Source organism: Gopherus evgoodei, chromosome 24 (assembly GCF_007399415.2).
Source record: "Gopherus evgoodei ecotype Sinaloan lineage chromosome 24, rGopEvg1_v1.p, whole genome shotgun sequence".
Lineage (NCBI taxonomy): Eukaryota > Metazoa > Chordata > Testudines > Testudinidae > Gopherus > Gopherus evgoodei.
Window position 1 is genome coordinate 7,185,727 of NC_044345.1, and position 26,393 is coordinate 7,212,119.

The following is a 26,393-nucleotide window of genomic DNA, read 5'->3' on the forward strand; positions in this document are numbered from 1 at the left end:
TTTTCAAACAATTGAATATATTATTTTCCTTTTGGAAGAGGATGTGTAATTTCTATTACATGCATTGTTTACAAATGAGATTAGATCCAGATTTTCATAACCTCACTGCTGAATTGGAGAGACGAGAATCCATTTCATGTGCTGTAGAGATGCGTGACCTCACTCTGAAACTGTATCCTGCAAGGATTCGGTCAATAGGTGTCTGCAAATCATATTCCGAATTAGGGCAAAGTAGGTCAGATTCAGAATCGGGGCTCCCCACGGCCTGTGGAGTAGAGCAGGGCAGCAGATGTGATTCCCAATGCTGAGCTGGCATTTGCAGCTGGGGATGTGGATTCCAGGTTCATTCCTGCATTCTTGCTCATGCAATCGCTCGTCCCTTACCTGCAGCTAGATTTACAGCCTTTGGGCCTGACTCCCTGCTACTGTGCATCATGTGCAGTCATGTATACCTCTGCTGAAAACTGCTGCTATTCTGATTCAGCAACATTATACACCTACTTTGCACAGGTGTAAATGGCTGTGCAGTGGAAGAGAGAATCAGACTTTTCATCTCTGCACCGTGTCCTTGGTCCAAGTGCTGCAGGTGGCAAAGGCTGACCTCACTCTGTCGGTCACAATTCATAACAGCAGCAGTACTCCATGGCTGGGCTTCTCCGTGGCACAAGGTGATCTCAGGTAATTTCTGACTGCTGGCGTAAGCAACGTGGTTGATGATGTCTTTGCATAAGACTTATGGGAGCAGCATTGCAAGATACCAACCCAATTTTGTGTAGCCTTGGAAAACACATTCTCCCCTCCAAGGAATGTCTATAGTTTGCTTGTTCTCCCCCAGTTGCTAATGATTGCTATGTAACCTGTATCATGGAAAATCGATAAATGTGGCTAGAATGTGTTGCTCCATCAACTTCACCTTTCCACCTCTGACATAGCTTCGGCAACTCTATCGCATGGACTAGCTTTATCTGTGTGACACAGCCTTCACTCCAACACATTTTGAGACAGCAGCAGTGACAATGCTTAGCACTGAAACAGTGCTTCACATGCACAAAGCAATGCATAGACATTAATCAATTACAAACACCGCTGTGGGATAGGGAGAGTGAGCTAAAAGTGCCCAAATTCTGGACCAGACCAATCATGATCATTCATCATTTCAGCTGCTTGTCTCAGATCCGTCAGACGGATCTGATGAGAGGATTTTGCCATTAGAGCCCATACATTGTTCTCAAAAAGAGCAGTTAGATTACAACAAGGCTAAGATAAGCAGTTTGAGAGACCACATCTCCAGAGTGCATTCTGAAGTAGAGAATCCCTTTATATTTGTGGATAAGAACCGTAGCTGGCAATCCCACAGTGGTTTCCTTTGTTCCTGGACATTCGAATGTACCCTTTGTCACCAAAATGTTCACCCCAGCTGTTGGAAGGAGAAAAAACACAGAATTAAACAGTAAGAGGCATTTATAGGCAGGGTTCCCCTCCCTCATTTTCTCATGTGTTTCAAGCTGTTTAACAAAGTGCAGTTCAATTCACACTAGTACAGACACATACATGCACAGCTCTACACAGCTTACTCATGCCACATGCATATCCCAGGAGCACATTAGTCTATAGATAAATACGGCTCAGATTGATTTTCCTTTTACCTGTTTTTCACAAGCCAAAAGTCCTTCCCATCCAGAGAGCCATAGCCAATAACTAGAACCCCATGATTCACATCATCAGTGCAACGTGGATCATCGTAGACTCCTGGAAGGAAAGAACGTGCGATCACAAGGGAGTGAACAGGGACTTCTCTGCTCAGTAAAGCTGTTGTGAGCAACAGCACCCACATGGTACCAACATGCCTCTAACCTGGTCCCCTGTAAGGGGGGTAATAACAACAACAATCCCTCACTCTTTTCATCAGTAAATCACAAAGCAGGTCAGTCTCATTATCTCCACTATGCAGATGGTGAAACAGAGGCACAGAGCAGGCAGTTAGTTACCCTTGGAATAGAACCCAGCTCTCCACTCAGCTGTTTGGAGGTACCACAGATCAGCTATTCGGCAGCTAGGGGAAGCGCTTGGGGAGGGCAGAGAACAGTGAGAGGGGCGGGGACAAACAGCAAAACGTGCTTTCAGTTGCCTGTGGCTTTTGTTTTATAATTACTGTAATTTATTGAGGGATCAAAAGATTCCAGGAAATAAGAAAACAAAAGCCAGGTCTCCATGGGAAGAGCGCGATGTGTGCGTCTCCTCAGTAACATGCTGCAGAACAAATAGAAACTTCCTCCACATTCCCCTTTAAATATAAAGAGACAGGCCACAGAAAGCAAACTACATACAGCACCAGGCGCAAGGTGTTCTAGCTTAGAGAAAGTACCTGATCTGTACAGGAAAAACGAAGGCTGTTTCGCATCTATGGCAACAGACACAGGTCCGATATTGGCGACGGCATCCTTCAGGGCTGCTTCATTGGCATATGGGAGCTCAATGAACTTGGAACAGGTGGTGGCTCGCGTGGCAGGGTTATAGTGACACGTTCCGTTCTGGCAGTGGCAAATAGAAAATTAGACTAAAGCCTAAAAAAACCCGCTGGTTTGTTTCAAACCAAAATTCCATTTTTTCAGGGTATTTTTCCTGAAACGAAAAATTAAACAATTTTTCATTTTGTTCAAATGAAACATTTCAAATTGACCTTTCATTTCTGAATGAGCTCTCAAAATGGTTACTTTTGACTTTTCCGTGAGGAAAAAATCAGTGGGGTTTTTGGCCAAAAATGTTTGCCAAATTTAGGTCAAATTCACAAATAGTTTTGGCGCCCTGAAAAGAGCATTTTTAGCCAATTTAATGTTTGTCAAATATTTTTTTCCCAGCTCTAATTGAGATGCGCCAGTGTTAATATCTCTCCTTTCCCATCACTCAAGTAAGAAGAAATAGGAGGAGTCAGCCATCAATGAGAGCAATGAAAATTTGCAGGACATATTTCCTCTATGGATTTATAAGCCTCCATGCCTCTATGATAGGAGGTATCATTAGCTGGGTTTCACAGAGAAGACTGAGGAAAAACAGAGCTAAGATTACAACCCAAGTGACCTGAGTACAAGTCCTCTGCTCTAGCCACTAGGTTCCACTCTCCACGCAACACTGGGATTACACGCCAGGAATCCTGACTCCAAGGTCTACTGCTCTAACCACTAAAGAACACTGCCTGCAGACCTCTTCTCTTGTTCTTTGTGCTGATACAAATAGCACAGGAAGACCCAGTAAAACAAGCCACAAAGAACAGAACGCTACACATTTGCAAGAAAAGATGCCAGCAACAGACTAAGAAAAGGACTATGGAGTCTGTGTTTTTGGGGATTTCTACACTGCATTGCAAACCTGGGTTTGTGAGATCTGGGCTTTTGGACTCAGTGTTTCCAAGCCCACTCTTGAGCATCCACACTGCACTGTAAACCTGGGTTTACAATTGCTGGGCCCAGATCTCACAGCTGTGCTAATGTGTCCATACTGCCCTGCACAGATCTTCTGACTCAGGTCTGCAGCTTTTGCTGCACCCACTCTGCAAAATGACAAGATGTGGACTCAACTCAGCAGGACTCTGACTCGGACTCCAACCCACCACCCAGATCATAGGACCTGGGGCCTGAGCGCTTGCTGACCTGAGTCAGGCTGATGTGTGTGTGGATGGAAGGGGAGCCTGGGCTCAAATCGGAGTCAGAACCCAGGCTTAGTATGCAGTGTAGACAGACCGTCTATGTGTCTTAAACCTGGATACCAACCTGAGCGGTGTATGGATAGGCAGAGTCAGAATCAATGCCGTCATTATCGATGATGTACTGGAAGGCTTGGGTCATAAGTCCGCCGCTGCAGCCATGGTTCCCGTACATAATGGAACAGTCGACTAGGTTCTGTGCGCTGAGAGATACAAGGTTTCCAGTTTTCAGTTTCACCTGGGCTTCTAGGGCACCGACAGCACTGAAAGCCCAGCAGGCCCCACAGGCCAGCTAAAAAAAACCAGAGAGATGCGTTCAGCCAGTGCTGTGATGGGCACCCATGTCAAGAGGGGAACAGATTGAGCTTCCCACCTGATTTTTCACATCCGTAACACATCCCTTGTCCCTCCAGTCCATGGAGTCAGGCACTTTGCTGCCAGGGCGAGGCCTGTAGGTAGAATTCCGGTCAGGTCGGTGGGGAATTTTCACTCCAGTTAACAAAGCAGCCACTTCTTCACTGGTCTAGTTAAAAGAACACACACACCCCTTCAGACTGACATCCCCTTCGATGTACAGACTGGCCGCGAACACTAGGGACATTCAGATACAAACTCTGTGGTTCAGGTTCAACTCTTGTTCATTGATACAGTGTTTTCCTTGATATAGTGAAAAATATGAGCATGCCTGAATGCTGGGGATCATCCGGGCTGACACAATAGCACATGCTGTAGCTTTGTTTGCTGGAACTCTGGATTCTGTGATTCTTCACATGCTAATCCTCCTCCCCCAGGACATTGCTGGGGATAAAACCCAGGACTAGCACTGTTAAAAAGTTTTCAAACAAAACCCTTTTTTTTTTTTGGCTTAAAAAATGCCTATTGGGTCAACTGAAACATTGCATGAACTCACCTTGGATTTGAAAAATTGTTTCAGCCAGGAAAAAAAAATTCAAAATTATTCAAAATGTTTGGGTTCAAAATGACTTTTCAGTTCAAATTTTACTTCCATTTCATTTATTTTTTTTTTAAAAAGGTAAAATAATCTAGAAAACTAAATGTGTTGTCTGACTCTAAATGAATTGTTTTAATCTTTTTTTCATTTCACTGCTATTTCGGATCCACCTGGAGCTAACTTTTGATTGATTGATTTTTTTGGCCACCAACCCAAAAAAATCTATTCTTCACATAGCTCTACCCAGGAGCACCAGCATTGCCAAGTCTCTTCATTTTATTGAAAGTGTCACAATATCTGGTGTTTTTCTTAAAGCACCAGTGTGGAGGGGAGGCGGTTGTGAGATTGCACAAGAATTTCAGCTTTTTTTTTTAAGTTTCCATCTCTCATATAGCTGTGGAGAATTGCAGGAAAACCTCTCTCTTAAAAGCGCAAAATCCAGAGGCAAATAAAAAGAACCCCCAGACTTAGACATTCTTCAAATCCCAGGATTTTTCAGCCCCCCATAATTTTAGGGGCCTGACTCCTAAATTCTGAATGCTTGGTGCTGGCAGTAACAGGATCTGAGGCACAAGCCCCTGCAATTTCAATTAAAGGAGCAACTTCTTTCACCAGCAACAGCCTAGCAGACAGGTTGTGTGTTATTCCACACATGACATTTCTCATGGGGGTAAGGGCGGGTGGCAGACACAGTAAGGTAGAGAAGCAGGAACCTGCGGGAATGGGATTCCCACCCTTTTGACCTCACATGCACTGTATGTGCAAGGTCACACTGCTTGGAGGATGCCATTTGATACAGAAACACGCTGGGAGGAGTGGGTCACTCCAGCAGCAGGCGGATTACCTGCACTTAAAAAATTAAGGACTACCCCCCCGATGGCAGATTTCCCATACACACCCCTGACCCAAGCAAGTAGAACAAAGATTTGCACAGCTTTCTTGGGAACAGTGACGGGGGCAGGTTCCTGCTGGAGGACGCATAGGGTTGCTGTGGTTTGTGGGCCTGCCTCTGCATGGCTCATACTGACCCTGGATTGGCTGGAGCTTATTCTGCCCCTGATTCAGTTACATTCTCTGGCCACAGCACGCCCAGAGGAGCAAAGATAATTCCCATGTAACCCCTTTGGGGTTTAGAGAGCATTAGATCTTTTTCCCAGGAGGGAGGGAGAGAGTGAGAAAAAAGGAGGGAAACTCCAGGGGGGCAGCACAGGAGATCCAGGGAGAGAGGCAGTCGGCAGGCCCTGGAAAAGTGAAGCAGGGAGAACCTGCCTGAGAAGGACAGGCCCGACCGAGGACAGCCCAGGACAGGAGCCAGGAGGAGCCCGGTGCCAGGGAAGGACAGGCCAGTGTCACTGCTGCCCAGAGCTGCGTGGGGCTGTGAGTACTGGGGCTTGTGACTCTGCATGGGGAACAAAGAGGGGGGTTGCTAGATAGTTCAGTGGCGAGGTGGGCGCTCTGTGTGGCTTTGCAGAGAGCGGCGGAAGAGGGCACCGGAGGGGTTTGTTGGGGGGAAAGTTCACTGGCGCTGAAGACGACCAGGAGCACCAAAGACTCAGCACTGGACTGGTACTTTGCTCAGGCCTCCTGAACAACGTGTGCAGACACACTGCTTAGTATCTGCCCTTCCAGACTGTGCTACCACTGAGCCCGTGAGGCCTTAGTTTGAATGCAGCCCTGTTTTACCCTCCGCTATATTTCCCCTTGTTGTTTTTCTCCTCTCATCCCTCTGTAAATAAATATTTTCCTTGTTATATCCATTGTCCTTTTCCTGTGGGTGTGTGTGTTCACTCTGGGGGGTTTGGAACAGGTGCCCCTGGGGTCAAAGGGATTTCTCCTGCTGTATTCCTGCGCACGCCTTCTCTTGGCCAGAGCTGCCTGCAGAGCAGACTCCATCTTGGCCACGAGGGTGCTAAAGTTACACTTGGTGGCCCATGCGGGGACTTTGCAGTACACACATACACACACCCCTACGTTGCACACCCTGGGCTCTTCTTCACAGAGCAAAGAAACTCCTGAGTGACTTTCATCTCAGTTTAAAAAAAAAAATGGAGAGAGGATTATTAGAGGACCTGTGCCGAGGGGCACGAATCCCAGTAACTAAAGTTGTGCTGGTGGTGGGGTTCCCAGAAGAAGTGGAACCAAATGAAATTGAGGAGAGAACTGAAATACTGGGGAGGGTAAGGGTCCACACCCATATTTACAACTGCAAAGTGAAGGGCATGGTAGCACTATGTACTCACTCCAAGGAAGCAGATCTTGATCAAATGCCCAAAGAGGTGCAAGTAGAAGGTATCCCCTGGACAATTCTGGGGGCAGAGCAGTCCCCTCCTAGTGTGCCCATGTCACTTGAGGTGGATTCTTTAGCGCAGAAATTGCAAGCTCTGATGGTGGATGAAAAGCGGACAAGAGAAGAATTAATTTTGGCATCAGGCGAGGCTCCAACACCTGCAGCATCCAGTCTGGTGGAATGGACCAAAGAGTTGTGAAATGCTCTCAAAGGTGCATTGAAGCCAGTATATGACAGTGCTCCATACAAGTGGTTACGTTCTCTCCCAGGGGTGTCACCAGTACCTTCAGGGGAGGATGATTACTAGACCTGGAGGGATTTTACGGTGCCACTTATCCAAGAATGGAAATGCTCTGATGCTGAGAAGCGGAAACGTGTGCTTGAGAGTCTGAGGAGACCTGCCATGTGAATTATCCGAGCCCTGAAAGACTCACAGAGAGCTGCCACAGTGCAAGACTATTTAACCGCTCTTGAGAGTGTCTGCGGTGCTACTGATAGCAGTGAAGACCTGTATTATTGTTTCCGCCATACCTATCAGGAGCCCTACGAACGATTGTCGGATTTCATCAGGAGACTAGAGGATTTGCTACAACGGGTAGTGTGGAAGGAGGGCATCCCCACCAAGCGCATTGATTCCACTAGGTCGGACCAAATCCTTCGGCGCACCCGAGAAGATGGGTTGATGTTCTGGCGACTGCAGCTGATGGAGCGGGCCCCAAACCCGCCCCCATTTCACAAGCTCATTCGAGAGATACGTGAAGAGGAAGAGTGATTGTTGCAAGCGGATGCAGTGGTGCAGCCGAAGATGGCAGGGAGTCACACCACCACAGTGTTTGGAGAGATGGAAGACGCCCCATGGCAGTGGCAGCATCACTGAGAGATTTGACCCGAGAAGCGGCCATGATGAAGGCTCAGGGACATACTGTGCCGTCCTCAAAAGGGGAGAGTAGCAGGAGGGATGATAGCCAGCGAGAAGGTTTCTGTTACAACTGTGGAAGAGATGGTCACTATGCCTTGGACTGCCAAAACAAGACAGATCGTGCTACTTGGTCTGTAGCGATATTTTTTTTAACTTACCATGTCTGCCAGGTGGTTCGTGCCCAGCTCATAGGAATGCAGCCCCAGTGAGTGCTCGAGGTTATGCAGCATAACGAGCTTGAGGTTCTTTTCCCAGGTCACGCGCCGTTCCCCTTCCTCTTTCTGGAACCAAAGCACAGCCCCCAGCTTACTATGCAGTAGCCAGGAGGAAACCATCTGCAGTATAAATGAGTTATAGTTCTACTGCGCTTTTTTATCCCCCAGGAATTTTTGCTTTGCAAAAATGTTGCTCAAATCCTGCAACACTCACTCAAGCAAAACTGCCTAGTAAATAAAGGGGAGTCTTAACAAGCTAAGCGTGGCAAGATTGAGTCCTTCCCCGACCCCAAATGCAGCTAGTTCTGGAGTGGTGTGCAGGAGCTTTTTTAATAGCACACAGCAACACTACACAAAAGGGTTCATTTATTAAATGCTGAAATGAACCATTTTTCCCACCTTCCCGTCTCATTTTTTTTAATTCAATTGAAACAATTTGCCAAAATCAAGCCGAATTCCCCATTTTTTTCTGTCAACCCAAATCTGCATTTTTCCACCCAAAAACCAGAAAAGAGTTGCATGAAAAATTTCACCTGGCTCTAATATATCCCAAACAAAACACGCTTTAAAAAAATCAGGTAACCCCGTGATGGTTTAGGCAAGGTGGAGGGTACATACAAGGCCCAATGTTCATTAAAACTGAATACACTTCTGAAAGCAGAGAGAGCTTTGCAATCTCCAGAAGAGCAGGAGGCAGCGTTCTCAGTGAGAGCTGGCTTAGGGCTGGCATGCTAAGATCCCGGATACGTGCTGAAATGAGGGGAGATGGTGATGGAAATTCCTCTCCCCCGCATTAACCCCACAGCTGCACAGAGCCCACCTTGTGGCTGTATTGCTTGCCATAGGTTTTCTTCCAGAGCCCCCAGTGGTTATCCAGCATCGGGTCTGTATGTAGATGAGCAGTAGCAGCAGCAGCAAGAGAGGCCAAGAAGATACAAACCAACAACTTCATACTGCTCAGCTGGTGGAGAGAGAAAAAAAAAGAGCAGGCTGGTGAAAGATAATATCTGCGTGGTTAAGTCAAGTGTCTCCATTTCCTCCACTCAGTGATGGTGCAAAAGATCCAGCACTGACTTGCTGAGATTTCTCCACTCTCTCTGCCACGAGCAAAGTATCAAGAAGGAAACAGTGATCCTGCAGCAGCTCTCACACTGAGCCATCCCGCGGCTTGTACCTCTTGGGGGCAAGGGGGCAGGTGAAGGGGCTTCCTGGAACCCCATACGACAACAACAGACTTGAAAGGAAAAGAGAGCTGGGTCAATGGATAATATCACCCGGCTACTTCTACAGCTCCTGAACTGGATCTTGGACCTGACATGGGCATCAGAGCCTGGGATAAGTGATCCAGCGGGGAGGGAGGAATAGAGCTAGTGAAAGTCAGAGACATTCCTAGCTGGAGTGGGAATTGATGTAGCTTCACTGGGGTTAATGAGCTTGATCTCTAGGTGGTGTAAACTGGTGTCGCTGCATTGTGATCACTGGAGCGAAGCTGAATTACACCAGCTGAGGAGCTGGCCCAGAGAGATTTAAGTGAAGAGGATTTGGATTTTCAAAGGAGAGCAAGCGATTTTGAAAGGAGTTCGGCACCCAAATCCCATTAACTCTCACCTAACTCCCCTAGGTTCCTCTGAACACACCAGCCTAGAAAGGAAGATGGAGGGGTGTATGGGGCTATAAAGAGAGATAGAGAGAGACAGAGACAGTGTATGAGAATAGATGCATAGAGAGGGTGTATGGAGAGTGAGAGAGAGGATGTTGAATAGATAGACAGAAGGGGTTATTGGAAGAGAGAGAGATTTATATGTGGATAGAAAGACAAGACTGATACCTGCGGGTGTCTGCAGATGCAAACTCTCTACAAGCAAAATACTAAATACCATTTTTTGATTTTACTTCCTCAAACACATTGTTCCAAACACGACAAAGAGGACATTTAAAGTACGAGGGCAAAAAGAAAAAGCCAAACATACCTGACGGGAGTTCGCCTGGTGGAGATTTCTAGGCAGGAATCCTGAACTGATCAGCAGGCAGCAAGAATTCCCCTAAATTCTACCCCCAAGATTGGTTCCTGAGCGAACCCTAACACCCTTCCTGCTCTAACTGCATGCTGAGAAGAAAGAGTTCGGTTTGGCCTACCAGGCTCGTCACATGGGACTGTGAATGAGGAAATGGCAGGACCTCTGCTTTCACTTTTACTGTGACTGTATCAAACTAGGGATGTTCACTACGGCTGCAGGCTGATTTTCAGTCCCCAGCCCCGGACCACTAAAATCAGGTGTTTTTCCTTCCCTTCCCAGACCCTACAGCACATGATTTGGAGAGTTAAAAAATAAACTAGTTGGGTCAGCATTTTCAAAAGCTCAGACAGGTGCAAACGGTCACTGGGACCTCCCTTTTGGGATTTAAGTAATCATAGGTATTATGGTAAAACCTAGCGATCGGGGCCCTGTTGTGCAGGGTTCTGCATGAATGCACAGGGAAAGACAGAGCCTGCCTCCCTGAGCTAACAAGCTAAATAGACAAGACAAACAAAGGGCAGGGGAAACTGAGCCACAGATCAAGGAAGCAGTTTGCCCAAGATCACACAGCAGGGCAGTGCTAGTGCAGGGATTAGAACCCAAGTCTCCTAAGTCCCAGTCCAGTGCCTGCTTCACTGGCATTTTGGGCACCCAGCATGCTTGCTGAGCCAGTGTCTGGGTTAGCTTCAACTGCCTGAGCACCCAGCCTTGAGTGGGATTGTCAGAGCACCCATGGTCTTTCCTGGGTGCACAGGGCTGAGCAGAAATGCCCTCTAGGTGCATATTAGCATATGGATATTGGCACTTTGAATATGCTAATGAGACCTAGAATCCCAACCACAGCCTCTGATTTTTGTTTTTGCCGCCCTCTCACCCTGTTCAAACTGCAGGCGGGGCCTTGAGAGGGAAGAGGCCAAGTGCGAGTGGGGTCTAGGGTGGGGCATGACCCGGCCTCTGGGGAAGAGGCAGAGCGGGGCAGGGCATCAATATGGAGCAGTGGACAGAGCAGGGAGTGGGGCCTCGGTTCTGGTGCCATGGCCCTCAAAAGATTAATCTGGTCCTGAAGGTGCTGAGATGGACCCTGATATCCACAGATGAAAGGTTCTATAACAGTGCAAAAGCTAATTGGGCTACATCTTCAGTAAATCAGCATCGCTCCTATTTATGAATAACCCTTGGAACACAGACTGCATAGCAATGAACTCTTGGAAGGATGAATATTTGCCTGCTGCAGCCTCTAAAGGGTTACAGATGTAATCAGAGTCTGAATGAACTGAATGAATGTAGAGGGGAGACTTCAGGAGCAAACTGTGTTTACATGAACAAACCCTACTCTGCTTAGATATCCAGCAGATAGAACAGTGTTTCTCAAAATAATCAACTTTGGCTGGTGTTGGGTTACAAATCACTTTAGTACTGAATGCAGGGTGGGGAAATGCTGTTATCAGTGTGTTGTCATTATGGTATGAATGAAGGGGAGCAGAACTGCGGTTCACCCTGTCCCAAATGAGGGGGTCACCCCCAGCTGAAAGGACCTCGTTAAGCCAGGGGCTCAAATGCCAGAGCCCTGTGAAAGTAGGAGGACAGGCGTCCCAGCCAGGAGGTGTGGACTCTCCCTAGGGGTCCCAGGACTGGTTTAACCTGTTACTCCCCACTGTTCAAAGAAAGAGCTAAATAGGTTTCATTAGGAGCCTTTTTGTTATTTTAAGCACTCAATCAGAGCTGAAATCATATATGGTTGGACTGTGTTTCTACCCAGCCTGCTAAGAGCTAAAATTCACTGAGAGCTGAAATCACTTGAGGTGGGGCCGTGTTTCTATCTCAGCCTGCAAAGAGCTGAAAATTACTAAGGCTATATCTACACTACACAGCTTTTAGCAACACTCCCGTGTTGATACAGCCGTGTCGATAATGGTCGGGTAGTGTAGCTACTGTGTGTTGGCATTTTTGCTGACAAAATACTTCCATCCCCAACAAGCGGCGTTCGCATTGTCGACAGGAGACACCCTACCATTCAATAGTTGACGGAAATGAAGATTAATATCTGTGAGCACAGTCCCCATTCATCCAGGCCTCCCGCATCTTGCTCTTCACCTCCCCTATTCCATCTACCCCATCATCCATGTATTTCCTCTGCTTCCTTCCTGCCTTCCAGCCCCCCTCTCCACCACTCCCTTTCACCCCTTCAATCTGGAAGGCAAACAGAGAGTGAACTGATGAGATGGTGCAGTGGAGGAGATCCCATACTGGGGTAGTGGGAGCTGGGGCACGCCATCTTTTTTGAGGGCTTAGATGGGATGTGAGTAGGGTTGCCAACTAGATAATATTTAAAAACCAGACACTCCATCAGAAGTGCCAGAACCTCCCCTGCCCCACCTGTTTTCCCCAAAACTCCCACCTCTGCCCTCTCTCTTCTCCTGACACCCCACTCCATTCACTCCTCTTCCCCCCTCCCCCTGTTGCTCGCTGCTTTTCCCCTTCCATCCTCTGCCATCTGGGTCAGAAGGGACTCGCCTGTGGAGCCGGAGCTGGGAGCTCCAACCACAGAACGAAGGTAGGAGGCGGCCCCACCTGAGTAGAGGCTGGTGGGGGTAATGACCCGGTGCCTCCCCACCTCCCTCACCCGCAGTAACCGGACTTTGAGTGTCTGGTCCCCTTTTCATCTGGACTTTCCAGTCAAAAATTGGGCACCTGATCACCCTAGAGTGGCGTCTAGACCTTGTGCTGGCCCTCTGCACAGGGTGAATTTCACCCTAAAAGTTCAGGTAACAAACAGTAGAAAGTCAGACTTTGCCTAGCAATGGGGGCTGCCCACGATCCATCAATCATTCACCTGGCGCTCCCCTCAAACGAGGGGAAGCAGTGACACAAGACAGTCACATGGCACCTCCCAAGTAAAAGTGCAAATTTAGCCTAGGGCAAGAAATGCTTTGGTGCTGGTTGCAAATCTCATGATATTTCACTGAGTCGATGTTGCTCAGTTGTTCCAAATTCATCCATTGGTGGGTTTTTTTGTGGGTTTGTTGGGTTGTTGGTTTTTTTTTGCAACTGACGGATTATATTTGCTAAAACCAGCCACAAAGATTAAAAAATAACTGGGGACAAGCTCCCCAAATGGTTACATTTTCACAAAGATGTGATTTCTCACTCCTGTCCCACAAGTGTTCGTTTTTCCACCTGGTTCTGCAACACACTGATGGATCCCACATTTTTGCCGGCTTCCCTTTGATTAACTGAAGCCCTGATCTTATAACCTGATTAATTCAAGTGGACACCTGTGCCCATATGGAGCTCTCTTGAGGCTTTGCAGAGATTCAGGGCTCCAGCCTCACGAATCAGATTTTGCAGTAACAGAGCCTGAGAGTTTGTTTCATCTGTAATCAGGGTGGCTTTGAATTTCTGTTGCTGGCTAAGTATCCCACACCTGGTCCAGCTGAACAGACTGAGCCTAAACCTCTTAGACAATTGAATATATATTTTTTCTTTTTGGAAGAGGATGTGTAATTTCTATTACATGCATTGTTTACAGATGAGAATAGATCTGGATCATCACAGGAACCTCACTGCTGAATTGGAGAGAGGAGAATCCATTTCCTGTGCTGTAGAGATGTGTGACCTCACTCTGAAACTGTATCCTGCAAGGATTCGGTCAATAGGTGTCTGCAAATCCTATTCCAAAGTAGAGCAAAGTAGGTCAGATCCAGAATCAGGGCTCCCCCATGGCCTGTGGAGTAGAGCAGGGCAGCAGATGTGATTCCCAGTGCTGTGCTGGCACTGGCAGCTGGGGATGTGGATTCCAGGTTCACCTTTCCCTGTATTCTTGCTCATGCAATCGCTCGTCCCATACCTGCAGCTACATTTACAGCCTTTAGGCCTGACTCCCTGCTACTGTGCATCATGTGCAGTCACGTATACCTCGGCTGAAAACTGCTATTCTGATTCAGCAACATTATACAGCTACTTTGCACAGGTGTATATGGCTGTGCAGTGAAAGACAGAATCAGGCCTTTCATCTCTGCACTGTGTCCTTGGTCCAAGCACTTCAGGTGGCAAAGGCTGATCTCACTCTGTAGGTCACATTTTATAACAGCAGCAGCACTTTGTTCCATGGCTGGCCTTCTCCGTGGCTTCTGTCTGCTGACATGCTAAGGTCTTTGCATAAGATACCAACCCAATTTTGTGTATCCTGGAAAACACAGTGCCCTCTGCAAGGAAAGTCCATAGTTTGCTTGATCTCCCAGGTTGCTAATGATTGCTTTGTGACCTGTATTGTGGAAAATTGATATATCCTAGAGATGTGTTGATCCATCTGCTTCTCCTCTTCACTTCTGAAGTGGCTTCGGCAACTCTACTGCTTCACAAATGGCGTGGACTAGCAACACAGCCTTCACTCCAACACATTTTGAGACAGTGGTAGTGACAATACCTGGCACTGAAATAGCAGTTTACATGCGCAAAGCAATGCATAGACATTAATCAATTACAAACACCCCTGTGAAATAGGGAGAGTGAGCTAAAAGTGCCAAAATTCTGGACCAGACCAATCATGATCATTCATCATTTCAGCTGCTTGTCTCAGATCCGTCAGATGGATCTGATGGGAGGATTTTGCCATTAGAGCCCTTACATTGTTCTCAAACAGAGCAGTTAGATTACAGCAAGGCTAAGATTAGCATTCTAAGAGACCACATCTCCAGAGTGCATTCTGAAGCAGAGCGTCCCTCTATATTTGTGGATAAGAACCATAGCTGGCAATCCCACATTGGTTTCCTTTGTTCCTGGACATTCGAATGTACCCTTTGTCACCGAACTTTACGCCCCAGCTGTTGGAAAGAGAAATAACACAGAATTAAACATTAAGAGACTAAAACACCTTTCTTTATAGGCAGGGTTCCCGTCCCCCATTTTCTCATGTGTTTCAAGCTGTTTAACAAAGTGCATCCAATTCACACTAGTACAGACACATACATGCACAGCTCTACACAGCTTACTCATGCCCCATGCATAACCCAGTAGCACGTTATTCTATAGATAAATACAGCTCAGCGATGGATTTTTTTTTACCTGTTTTTCACAAGCCAAAAGTCCTTCCCATCCAGGGCGCCATAGCCAATAACTAGAACCGCATGATTCGTGTCACCAGTGCAACGTGGATCATCGTAGATTCCTGGAAGGAAAGAATGCGCAATCGCATGGGAGGGAGAAAAGCCAGCAGAGACTTCTCTGCTCAGTAAAGTTGTTGTGAGCAACAGCACCCACATGGTACCAATATGCCTCTAATCTGGTCCCCTGTAAGGGGGTAATAATAACACTCCCTCACTCTTTTTGTCAATAGGTCACAAAGCGGGTCCATCTCATTATCTCCATTGTGCAGATGGGGACACTGAGGCACAGAGCAGGCAGTGACTTGCCCTGGGAATAGAACCCAGCTCTCCTAAGCCCCAGTCCAGCACACTGTCCACTGGGAAGTTTAGTTTCCGTGGCCTTATACAATCATTGGCTCTGTTACTGAGGCGGCCAACTTGGCTAGTGTGAGGTGGGCACCTCCCCCAACAACTAGACGCAGACCCTCTATAGGCCACCAAAGAGATGTCAGCTAGGAAAGGACATCTGACCAGTAGAGCTGAACTATCCCCCTAGCAATGAAAGCCTCCATTATCCCATCCATCCCTTGAGCTATTTCAGTACCCCAACTCCCATTAATGCCGGGAAGGAATCTTCCTCCCACTATGGTCCCCTCACAATGTTCCCTTAAAATCCCCAAATCCAGCCAGGGGAGAATTTCCCCAGAACAGGAACCGAGTCAGATGTCCACAAACTGTCTTGGGAGGCCCCCTTCTGGAAGCTCTGGCGCAGGGACATTCCAGTCGGGGTTAGGGTCTACAGCAAGTCTGTGGGGCGCTGCTCCCAATGTAGCTTGACTTGGGCTGCCATATCTTATGCAACACCCGAGGCTGCCTAAATTATCCCACGAGCCGTCTCAACCCCAGAACTGGGCTGAAGGCCATTTTAGAGCTGACCTGAGCTGAGTCTGGTGCAGCATAAAATTGGCCCCACAATGTCTGAGGTGCCATGGGTGCTGGGGACGCTGCTGCACCCCGTGGCTTGAAGTGGTTCCCATCATATACAGGGTTTACAGTTTGGATCAATGGTTCTCAGCACCCGCACTGTACAAATTGTTCCAGCACTTGTGGACGGTGCCCGATAGGACGAAGGTAAATAAAACCCACAAAACACATTTTAAAAAGCACAGGTTAATATAAGCCATGCCCACTCGGTGGGGCATTCTGTCTCCCTCTAGTGGTGCCTGGGCCACAGAAAGGCTGATGAGCCTGCCACAGCCTTGTCTAAAAGAGGTTGGGCCTTTTAGCTCCAGCAAGAAAGGCTCATGGGTTAAGATCCAGAAGTCCAAGTCCTTGCTGCCCACCTCAGTGCATTGGCATTACATTAACATGAGTGAAGGGTCCACACTGGGTTGCTATTTTAATGACACTGTAAGACACCAGGAATTGAACCTGGGGTCATTAGCCCTCGAAGCAACTTTCGAACTAAAGGAGCATTTCCGGTCATTTGTTGTTATTATTAATCTGTGTTACAGTAGCAACCTGCCAGCCCCAGACATAGACCAGACACCATGGTCCTCGGGGCTGTACAAACACAGAACAAAAAGATAGTCCTTGCCCAAAGAGCTTCCAATCTAGGGTGTGTCCACACTGCACACTCCTTATGGCAACGTGTAGACTATATACGCTCCACACAGGTATAAACAGCAGTGTAGACGGCTTAGAGGAGTAAAGACACACCTGAACCGTTAGAGTATATACCCTACATGGCTCTCTACATGCCCAAGTAGGCCTCCCCGGCTACACTGCTATTTTTAGCAATGTCATATGCTGCCACCTCCCCGCTGCTGTGGCATTTTTCTGCCATAGGGAAAGTCTCCAGCAGCAGGAGGTAGTGGCAGGGCCGGCTCCAGGCACAAGCAAATGAAGCAGGTGCTTGGGGCGGTGAATGGACAGGGGCGGTGAATGGAAAGCGGCGGCACGCTGGGTCTTCGGCAGCAATTCGGCGGCGGGTGTCTCAGTCCCTCTCGGAGCGAAGGACCCGCTGCCGAATTGCCACCAAAGAATGAAGCCGATCGCGGCTTTATCTGTTTTTTTTTTTCCGCTTGGCCACTTGGGGTGGCAAAAAAGCTGAAGCCTGCTCTGGCTAGTTGCGAAAAACTCTGACAGCTCCCACTGCCTCCAGTGCCAGAACCTTCCACTGCTGTGCATAGCTACACAGCGCAGTGCGGACACAGGCTGCTTTTCGCTGCCGTGTGTAGCTACACCTGCCCTGCACGCCACCAGCTGTGATGTGCAGTATAGACATACCGTACTATAGACATATAGACATTGTTTGTATAGAACAAAAGAGATTAGCTTCCAGCAGTACTAGGCTCTTATCCTCTAGCCAGCTGCCAGAGGGGGACATGTAACACACATTGAACCAAGCGGTCACATGATTGAGCCACTCACAAAATGCAAAATGTGCTTTCACCCGCCTGGAGCTTCTGTTTTATAATTACTGCAATTTATTGAGGGTTCAAAGGATTCCAGGAAATAACAAGAAAACAAGCCAGGTCTCCATGGGAAGAGCACGAAGTGCGCGTCTCCTCAGTAACATGCTGCAGAACAAATAGCAACTTCCTCCACATTCCCCTTTAAATATAAAGAGACAGTCCACAGAAAGCAAAGGCATCACTGCTTCAAACTACGTACTGCACTGGGCAGGAGGCGTTCTAGCTTACAGAACATACCTGACTTATACAGGAAAAATGAAGGCTGTCTAGCATCTATGATGACAGACACAGGTCCGATATTGGCGACGGCATCCTTCAGGGCTGCTTCATTGGCATACGGGAGCTCAACAAACTTGGAGCAGGTGGCGGCTTGCGTGACAGGGTTATAGTGACACGTTCCATTCTGGCAGATGAAGAAGGGACATTTTGGTCTCTGGCTTGAACATCTGACCCACTCACACCATTTTTATTTTATCTCCCTTCTATTCCCCTCCGTTGTCTGAATCCCTCTCATTTCTTAGACCACTGCTGCTCCCTTTGGGGCATTCCTTCTGCCTCTGGCCATCGAGATCAGAGCTGAGGGACTAATCGATTTTTCGGTTCAGTGACTTACACAGAAAAGTAAAATTTAAAAAATCTGTTTCCAATCGAAGTAGAATTTTTTCATTATTATTTCTTCACTGAAACAAAAAATAAATAAATAAAAAAATCATTCAGGTCAAATGAAACCTTTTGAATGTCATTTCAGAATGAGCTGTCAAAATGATAGACTCAAGCTTGGACCTTCCTGGATCCGAGCCATTGATTAGCACAATTTGTGTGTAGATGGAAGGGGGTTGAGGCTTGAGCCTGAGTTCAAACCCTGCGCTTACATTGCAGTGTAGACATACCCGGTGTTTCCAAGCCCAGGCTTGAGCATCCACACTGCATTGTAAACCTGAGTTTACAGTTGCTGGATCCAGGTGTCACAGCTATGCTAACTGCACCATGCCGACTTTCTGACTTTGGTCTGCAGCTTGAGGTGCGTCCACACTGCAAAATGACATGGTTTGGACCCAAGTCAGCAGGACTCAGACTCTGACCCACCCCTCTAGCACTGTCACAGGACCTGGGGCCTGAGTGCTTGCTGACCTGAGTCAGGCTAATTTGTGTGTGAATGGAAGGGGAGCCTGGGCTCAAATCGGAGTCAGAACTCAGGCTTAGTGTGCAGTGTAGACAGACCCTCTCTGTGTCTGTTTGAAACTTGGATACCCACCCGAGCTGTGTACGGATAGGAAGCGTCCGAATCAATGCCGTTATTATCGATGATGTACTGGAAGGCGTTCGTCATATATCCACCGCTGCAGCCATAGTTCCCGTACGTAATGGTACAGTCGACCAGATTCTGTGCACTGAGAGACACCAAGTTTCCAGTTTTCAGTTTCACCTGGGCTTCTAGGGCACCGACAGCACTGAAAGCCCAGCAGGCACCACAGGCCCCCTGAAAAAGCCAGAAAGATGCACTCAGCCACTGCTGTGATGGGCATCCATGTCAGGAGGGGAACAGATATGAGCCTCCCACCTGATATTTCACATCGGTAACACATCCTTTGTCCCTCCAGTCCATGGAGTCAGGCACTTTGCTGCCAGGGCGTGGCCTGTAGGTGGAATTCCAGTCAGGTCGGTGGGGAATTTTCACTCCAGTTAACAAAGCAGCCACTTCCTCACTGGTCTAGTTAAAAGAACACACACACACCCCTTCAACTGACATCCCCTTCGATGTACAGACTGGCCCCGAACACTGGGGACATTCAGATACAAACTCTGTGGCTCACGTTCAACTTTTGTAAAAGCAGACTAACACGGCTACCCCTCTGATACGTTCAACTTTTGTTCATTGATACAGTGTTTTCCTTGATGCAGTGAAAAATATGAGCACGCCTGAATGCTGGGGATCGCCGGACTGACTCAATAGCACATGTTGTAACTTGGTTTGCCGGGAACTCTGGATTCTGTGATTCTCCACATGCTAATCCTCCTCCCACCACACATTGCTGGAGATCATAGAACCCAGGACTAGCGCTGTCAGACAATTTGGGGTGAGGGGTGCCAAAAAATGCTTATTTGGGTCTACTGAAATATTGCGTGAATTCACCTTGAATTTGTAAAATTATTTCAGCCGTGAAAAAAAAATTCAAAACTAGTCCAAATGTTTGGATTCAAAATGACTTTTCAGTTCAAATTTTACTGCCAGTTCATTTATTTTTTTTTAAAAGATAAAACAATCTCGAAAACTAAACAAAATGTGTTGTCTGACCCTAAATTAATTGTTTTAAACTTTTTTTCATTTCACCATTGTCATTTCAGGTCCATCTGAAACAACTTTTGATTGATTGATTGATTTTTCAGCCACCAAACCAAAAAAATCTCTTATTCACAAAGCTCTACCCAGGAGCACCAGCATTGCCAAGACTCTTGATTTTATTGAGAGTGTCACAATATCTGGTGTTTTCCTTAAAGCACCAATGTGGGGGGAGGGGATCAGATTGCACAAGAAATTCAGCTTTAAAAAAAAAAAAAAAAAAGTTTCCATCTCTCGTATAGCTGTGGAGAACTGCATGAAAACATCTCTCTTACAAGGGCAAAGCCCAGAGGCAAATAAAAAGAGTCCCCAGACTTAGACTTTTTTTTAAATCCCAGGATTTTTAAGCCCCCCATGGTTTTAGGGGCCTGACTCCTACATTCTGAATGCTTGGTGCTGGCAGTAACAGGATCTGAGACACAAGCCCCTGCAATTTCAGTTAAAGGAGCAACTTCTTTAACCAGCAACGGCCCAGCAGACAGGTCGTGTGTTATTCCACACGGGACATTTCTCATGGGGGTAGGGAGGGTGGCAGACAGAGTAAGGTAGAGAAGCAGGAACCTGCCGAAATGGGATTCCCACATCTTTGGCCTCACATACACTGTATGTGCAAGGTCACGCTGCTTGGAGGATGCCATTTATACAGAAATATGCTGCAGGGAGGGGGTCACTCCAGCAGCGGGCTAGCAGGGGATGGAGTACCTGCATGTAAAAAAATCAGGAATACTCCCCTGAGGGCAGATTTCCCACACAAACCCCTGACCCAAGCAAGTAGAACAAAGATTTCACAGCTCTCAGGAGCAGTGGGCAAGTTGCTGCTGGAGGACGCACAGGGGTGCTATGGTTTGTGGGCCTACCTCTGCATGGCTCATACTGACCCTGGACTGACTGGAGCTTATTCTGCCCCTGATTCAGTTACATTCTCTGGTCACGCCACCCCCAGGGAAATACAGATAATTCCCAGATGCCCAGTCACTTGGTCTGTAGCGATATTTTTTTTAACTTACCATGTCTGCCAGGTGGTTCATGCCCAGCTCATAGGAATGCAGCCCCAGTGAGTGCTCGAGGTTATGCAGCATAACGAGCTTGAGGTTCTTTTCCCAGGTCACGCGCCGTTCCCCTTCCTCTTTCTGGAACCAAAGCACAGCCCCCAGCTTACTATGCAGTAGCCAGGAGGAAACCATCTGCAGTATAAATGAGTTATAGTTCTACTGCGCTTTTTTATCCCTCAGGAACCCACAGTATTCTTGCCAGCAAGTTAAAGAAGTATGGGCTGGATGAACGGACTATAAGGTGGATAGAAAGCTGGCTAGATCATCGGGCTCAACGGGTGGTGATCCATGACTCCATGTCTAGTTGGCAGCTGGTATCAAGCAGAATGCTGCAAGGGTCAGTCCTGGGGCTGGTTTTGTTCAGTATCTTCATGAATGATCTGGATGATGGCATGGACTGCACCCTCAGCAAGTTTGCAGATGACACTAAACTGGGAGGAGTGGTAGATACACTGGAGGGAAGGGATAGGATACAGAGGGACCTAGACAAATTAAAGGATTTGGCCAAAAGAAATCTGATGAGGTTCAACCAGAACAAGTGCAGAGTCCTGCAATTAGGATGGAAGAATCCCACTCACTGTTACAGACTAGGGACTGAGCGGCTAGGCAGCAGTTCTGCAGAAAAGGACCTAGGGGTTACAGTGGACGAGAAGCAGGGCCACTCAGAGGATTCAGAGGGCCTGGGGCAAATTGCCCACCCTCTGGGCGGCCCTGATGAGAAACTGGATATGGGTCAATAGCGTGCCCTTGCTGCCAAAGTGGCTAACGGCATTTTGGGCTGTATAAGTAGGGGCATTGCCAGCAGATAGAGGGACATGATCATTCCCCTCTATTTGACATTGGTGAGGCCTCATCTGGAGTCCTGTGTCCAGTTTTGGGCGCCACACTACAAGGAGGATGTGGAAAAATTGGAAAGAGTCCAGCGGAGGGCAACAAAAATGATTGATGAGGAGAGGCTGAGGGAACTGGGATTGTTTAGTCTGCAGAAGAGAAGAACGAGGGGGGATTTGACAGCTGCTTTCAACTACCTGAAAGGGGGTTCCAAAGAGGATGGATCTAGGCTGTTGTCAGTGGTGGCAGATGACAGAACAAGGAGCAATGGTCTCAAGTTGCAGTGGGGGAGGTGTAGGTTGGATATTAGGAAAAACTTTTTCACTAGGAGGGTGGTGAAGCACTGGAATGGGTTACCTAGGGAGGTGGTGGAATCTCCTTCCTTAGGAGTTTTTAAGGCCCAGCTTGACAAAGCCCTGGCTGGGATGATTTAGTTGGAGATTGGTCCTGCTTTGAGCAGGGGGTTGGACTAGATATGTCCTGAGGTCTCTTCCAACCCTGATATTCCATGATTCTATGATACAGACTGGGCAATGGGGGGTCAGGGAAGGAATGAGATAACACTGGGTCAGTATGATCAGCAGTGGTCCCAACGCACCAGGGAGCTATCCAGCAAGTTTTTGTAGGCTTCACAGTACAAAGGAGAGTTTTGAGGAGGGATCTGAAGGTGGGTAATGACTTGAAGGAGCTTTACTGATTGGTCCCAGAGCTCCTCCCAAGCATGCAGGGGGAAAGCAGAAAGGGTCTTGTTTGAAAATGTAACGCTTGGGTGAGCAGTACGGCATTACGCTTTGTCGTAGGGGGTTGCAAAAATGTTGCCCGCTCAACACTCACTGAAGCAAAACTTCCTGGGAAATCAAGGGGAGTCTTAAAACATTAAGCATGGCAAGACTGAGTCTTTCCCCAACCTCAAAATGCGGCCAGTTCTGGGGTGGTATGCAGCAACTTTTTGACAGCACACAGCAACACTACACAACAGGGTAGGACAAAAAGAGAAGAATCACACTGAATCCAGTTAAATCATATGGGGGAATTATAGCCTGGCAGAATGTAATTGCCACCAGGACAGCAATGACACCTTGTAACCAAACCAAACAATGTTTTGAAAATGAGTTGAAGATTTTTGGATTTGGGTCAAACATTTTGTTTCAATTTGAGGCTTTTAAAACCTTTTTATTTCGTTATTGTTAATAGAATGGAGGGAAATGCCAACACAAAATGGCTTTCCAAAAGGAAAGTCAAAACAGTTCATTTATTAAATGCTATAATGAACCATTTTTTCCCACCCTTCCATCTTTTTTTTTTATTTGATCGAAAAAAATTGCCAAAATTGAGCCAAATTCCCCAATTGTTTCTGTCAACCAGAGTCTGTGTTTTTCCACAATAAATAAATAAATAAATAAAATAAGAGTTTTATGAACAATGTCACCTGGCTCTAATATATCCCAAACAAAACACGCTTTAAGAAATCAGCTAAACCCCGTGATGGTTTAGGCAAGTTGGAGGTACATACAAGGCCCAATGTTCATTAAAACTGAATACACTTCTGAAAGCAGAGAGAGCTTTGCAATCTCCAGGAGAAGAGCAGGAGGCTGCGTTCTCAGTGAGAGCTGGCATAGGGCTGGCATGCTAAGATCCCAGATACCTGCTGACCTGAGGGGAGATGGTGACAGAAATCCCTCTCCTCCACTTTAACCCCACAGCCACACGGAGCCCACCTTGTGGCTGTATTGCTTGCCATAGGTTTTCTTCCAGAGCCCCCAGTGGTTATCCAGCATCGGGTCTGTGTGTAGATGTGCAGTAGCAGCAGCAGCAAGAGAGGCCAAGAAGATACAAACCAACAACTTCATTCTGCTCAGCTGGTGGAGAGAAAAAAAAAAAAAAGAGCAGGCTGGTGAAAGATAATATCTGCGTGGTTAAGTCAAGTGTCTCCATTTCCTCCACTCAGTGATGGTGCAAAAGATCCAGCACTGACTTGCTGAGATTTCTCCCCTCTCTCTGCCACGAGCAAAGTGTCAAGAAGGAAACAGTGATCCTGCAGCAGCTCTCACACTGAGCCATCCCGCGGCTTGTACCTCTTGGGAGCCAGGGGGCAGGGGAAGGGGCTTCCTGGAACCCCATACGACAACAACAGACTTGAAAGGAAAAGAGAGCTGGGTCAATGGATAATATCACCCGGCTACTTCTACAGCTCCTGAACTGGATCTTGGACCTGACATGGGCATCAGAGCCTGGGATAAGTGATCCAGCGCGGAGGGAGGGATAGAGCTAGTGAAAGTCAGAGACATTCCCAGATGGGGTGGGAATTGATGTAGCTTCACTGGGGTTAATGAGCTTGATCTCTAGGTGGTGTAAACTGGTGTCACTGCATTGTGATCACTAGAGCAAAGCTGATTTACACCAGCTGAGGATCTGGCACAGAGAGATGTAGGTGAAGGGGACTTGGATTTTCAAAGGAGACCAATCAAGACTGATACACGTGGGTGTCCACTAATGGAAACTCTCTACAAGCAAAATTCCTCAAATACATTGTTCCAAATACGACAAAGGGGAGATTTAAAGTACAAGGGGAAAAAGAAAAAGTCAAACATACCTGATGGGAGTTCACTTGGTGGAGATTTCTAGGCAGGAATCCTGAACTGATCAGTAGGCAGCAAGAATTCCCCCAAATTCTTCTCCCAAGGTTGGTTACTGAGTGAACCCTAACACCTTTCCTGCTCTGACTGCATGCTGAGAAGGAGTTCTGTTTATTGGTGGGTGTTTGATCCCTGGAACACCCACCGAGTCAGCCCCAATGGCCAGCTGCATTAGGCTGGTGTAGTGGTAGCAGCCATGTGGTTAGAGCCAGTTAGAAAATTCTCTGTGGAACAACTGGCCGTTGGAAAAGTTTGTTTGGTTGAAATTGAAACATTTTGCTGGACCCCCTGACAATTTCTAAGAAATTTTCAATGGAAGAGTTCCAAAACATTTTGGTTTGACTTCCTCATTTCTAAATATAAATATAATATAATATCAAAACTCAACATTGCGTATCCTGGGCTGACACAGCTAGAACAACATAGTCATTTTGAGTTTTCCAAAGCAGAATATTTCTTACCACACCAAATTTAGCTATTTTAACTTTTTGTCCCAATTTGGGATAACAACATTTCAATTTCAAATTTCAAATCCCATTGGACTGAAAATCCCCTTTTTGGCCTGCTTCACCCAGCGTCAGAGCTGCATCATTACGTTCAGCTTAACAGGAGTTTGAAACTTTTCTTTTCTAAAATATCTCATTGAGACGGCAAAAACCAAAGCGTAGAATGGGCATGATTTGAAGTTTTTTCATAGCACTTTAATGGAAAACAAATTGATATGGAGAAAAGAAAAAAAAGAGAGTTAAAAAAAATCACCCCTTTCAGGAATTTTTGCACAAAATCACAAAGAGCTGAGACCTCTCCTCTGGTCACATTCTTGCGCCTCATGTGTCCATCCCAGAATGTTGGTTATAGATCAGGAGGGTTTGTCTATAGGGTATTTTATAATATTTTAGTCATAACAACAACAACAACAACAAAACGTGTGCACCATGCCAAAGCTGCTGAACTTGAAGACAAATCTGCCACTGTTGACCATTTCTGTTACTAAATACCCTCTTAAGCCTACAGTTCCCTGAACTGCAAAAGAGACCAGAAAGTCAAATCTCACCTCTTTTTAGTGCTGTTTAAATTCCTATACAATTTCATTGAATCATAGAATATCAGGGTTGGCAGGGACCTCAGGAGGTATCTAGTCCAACCCCCTGCTCAAAGCAAGATCAATCCCCAACCTAATCACCCCAGCCAGGGCTTTATCAAGCCTGACCTTAAAAACCTCTAAGGAAGGAGATTCCACCACCTCCCTGGGTAACCCATTCCAGTGCTTCACCACCCTCCTAGGGAAATAGTGTTTCCTAATATCCAACCTAAAACTCCCCCCCCCCACTGCAACTTGAGACCATTACTCCTTGTTCTATCATTGGGTACCACTGAGAACAGTCTAGATCCATCCTCTTTGGAACCCCCTTTCAGGTAGTTGAAAGCAGCTATCATATTTCCCCTTCATTCTTCTCTTCTGCAGACAAAATAATCCCAGTTCCCTCAGCCTCTCCTCATAAGTCATGCGTTCCAGCCCCATAATCATTTTGTTTTGGGGGTCCAAAACTGGACACAGTACTCCCGATGAGGCCTCACCAATGTCGAATAAAGGGGAATGATCGTGTCCCTCGATCTGCTGACAACGCTCCTACTTATACAGCCCAAAATGTCGTTAGCCTTCTTGGCAACAAGGGCACACTGTTGACTCATATCCAGCTTCTCGTCCCCTGTAACCCCTAGGTCCTTTTCTGCAGAACTGCTTCCTAACCATTCGGTTCCTAGTCTGTAGCAGTGCATGGGATTCTTCCGTCCTAAGTGCAGGACTCTGCACTTGTCCTTGTTGAACCTCATCAGATTTCTTTTGGCCCAGTCCTCTAATTTGTCTAGGTCCCTCTTTAT

General features: G+C 47.0%; 2 protein-coding genes across 2 annotated transcripts; both read right to left on the reverse strand.

The window, feature by feature from the left end:
• On the reverse strand, window positions 1–10,468 carry LOC115639343 (cathepsin S-like). The gene is made up of 8 exons (XM_030541993.1): window positions 10,044–10,468; window positions 8,894–9,034; window positions 8,017–8,139; window positions 4,074–4,223; window positions 3,768–3,992; window positions 2,366–2,531; window positions 1,647–1,749; window positions 1–1,417 (listed from the first exon to the last, which is right to left on the reverse strand). The coding sequence occupies exons 2-8, from the start codon at window positions 9,023–9,025 to the stop codon at window positions 1,318–1,320; spliced, it is 999 nt and encodes a 332-aa protein (XP_030397853.1). The 5' UTR covers window positions 9,026–9,034; window positions 10,044–10,468; the 3' UTR covers window positions 1–1,317.
• Window positions 1–24,614, reverse strand: LOC115639344 (cathepsin S-like). Its single transcript, XM_030541994.1, has 9 exons — window positions 24,470–24,614; window positions 23,595–23,735; window positions 21,001–21,123; window positions 19,214–19,363; window positions 18,908–19,132; window positions 17,890–18,055; window positions 15,156–15,258; window positions 13,708–14,914; window positions 1–158 (listed from the first exon to the last, which is right to left on the reverse strand). The coding sequence occupies exons 2-8, from the start codon at window positions 23,724–23,726 to the stop codon at window positions 14,815–14,817; spliced, it is 999 nt and encodes a 332-aa protein (XP_030397854.1). The 5' UTR covers window positions 23,727–23,735; window positions 24,470–24,614; the 3' UTR covers window positions 1–158; window positions 13,708–14,814.
• Window positions 24,615–26,393: the final 1,779 nt, after the last annotated feature.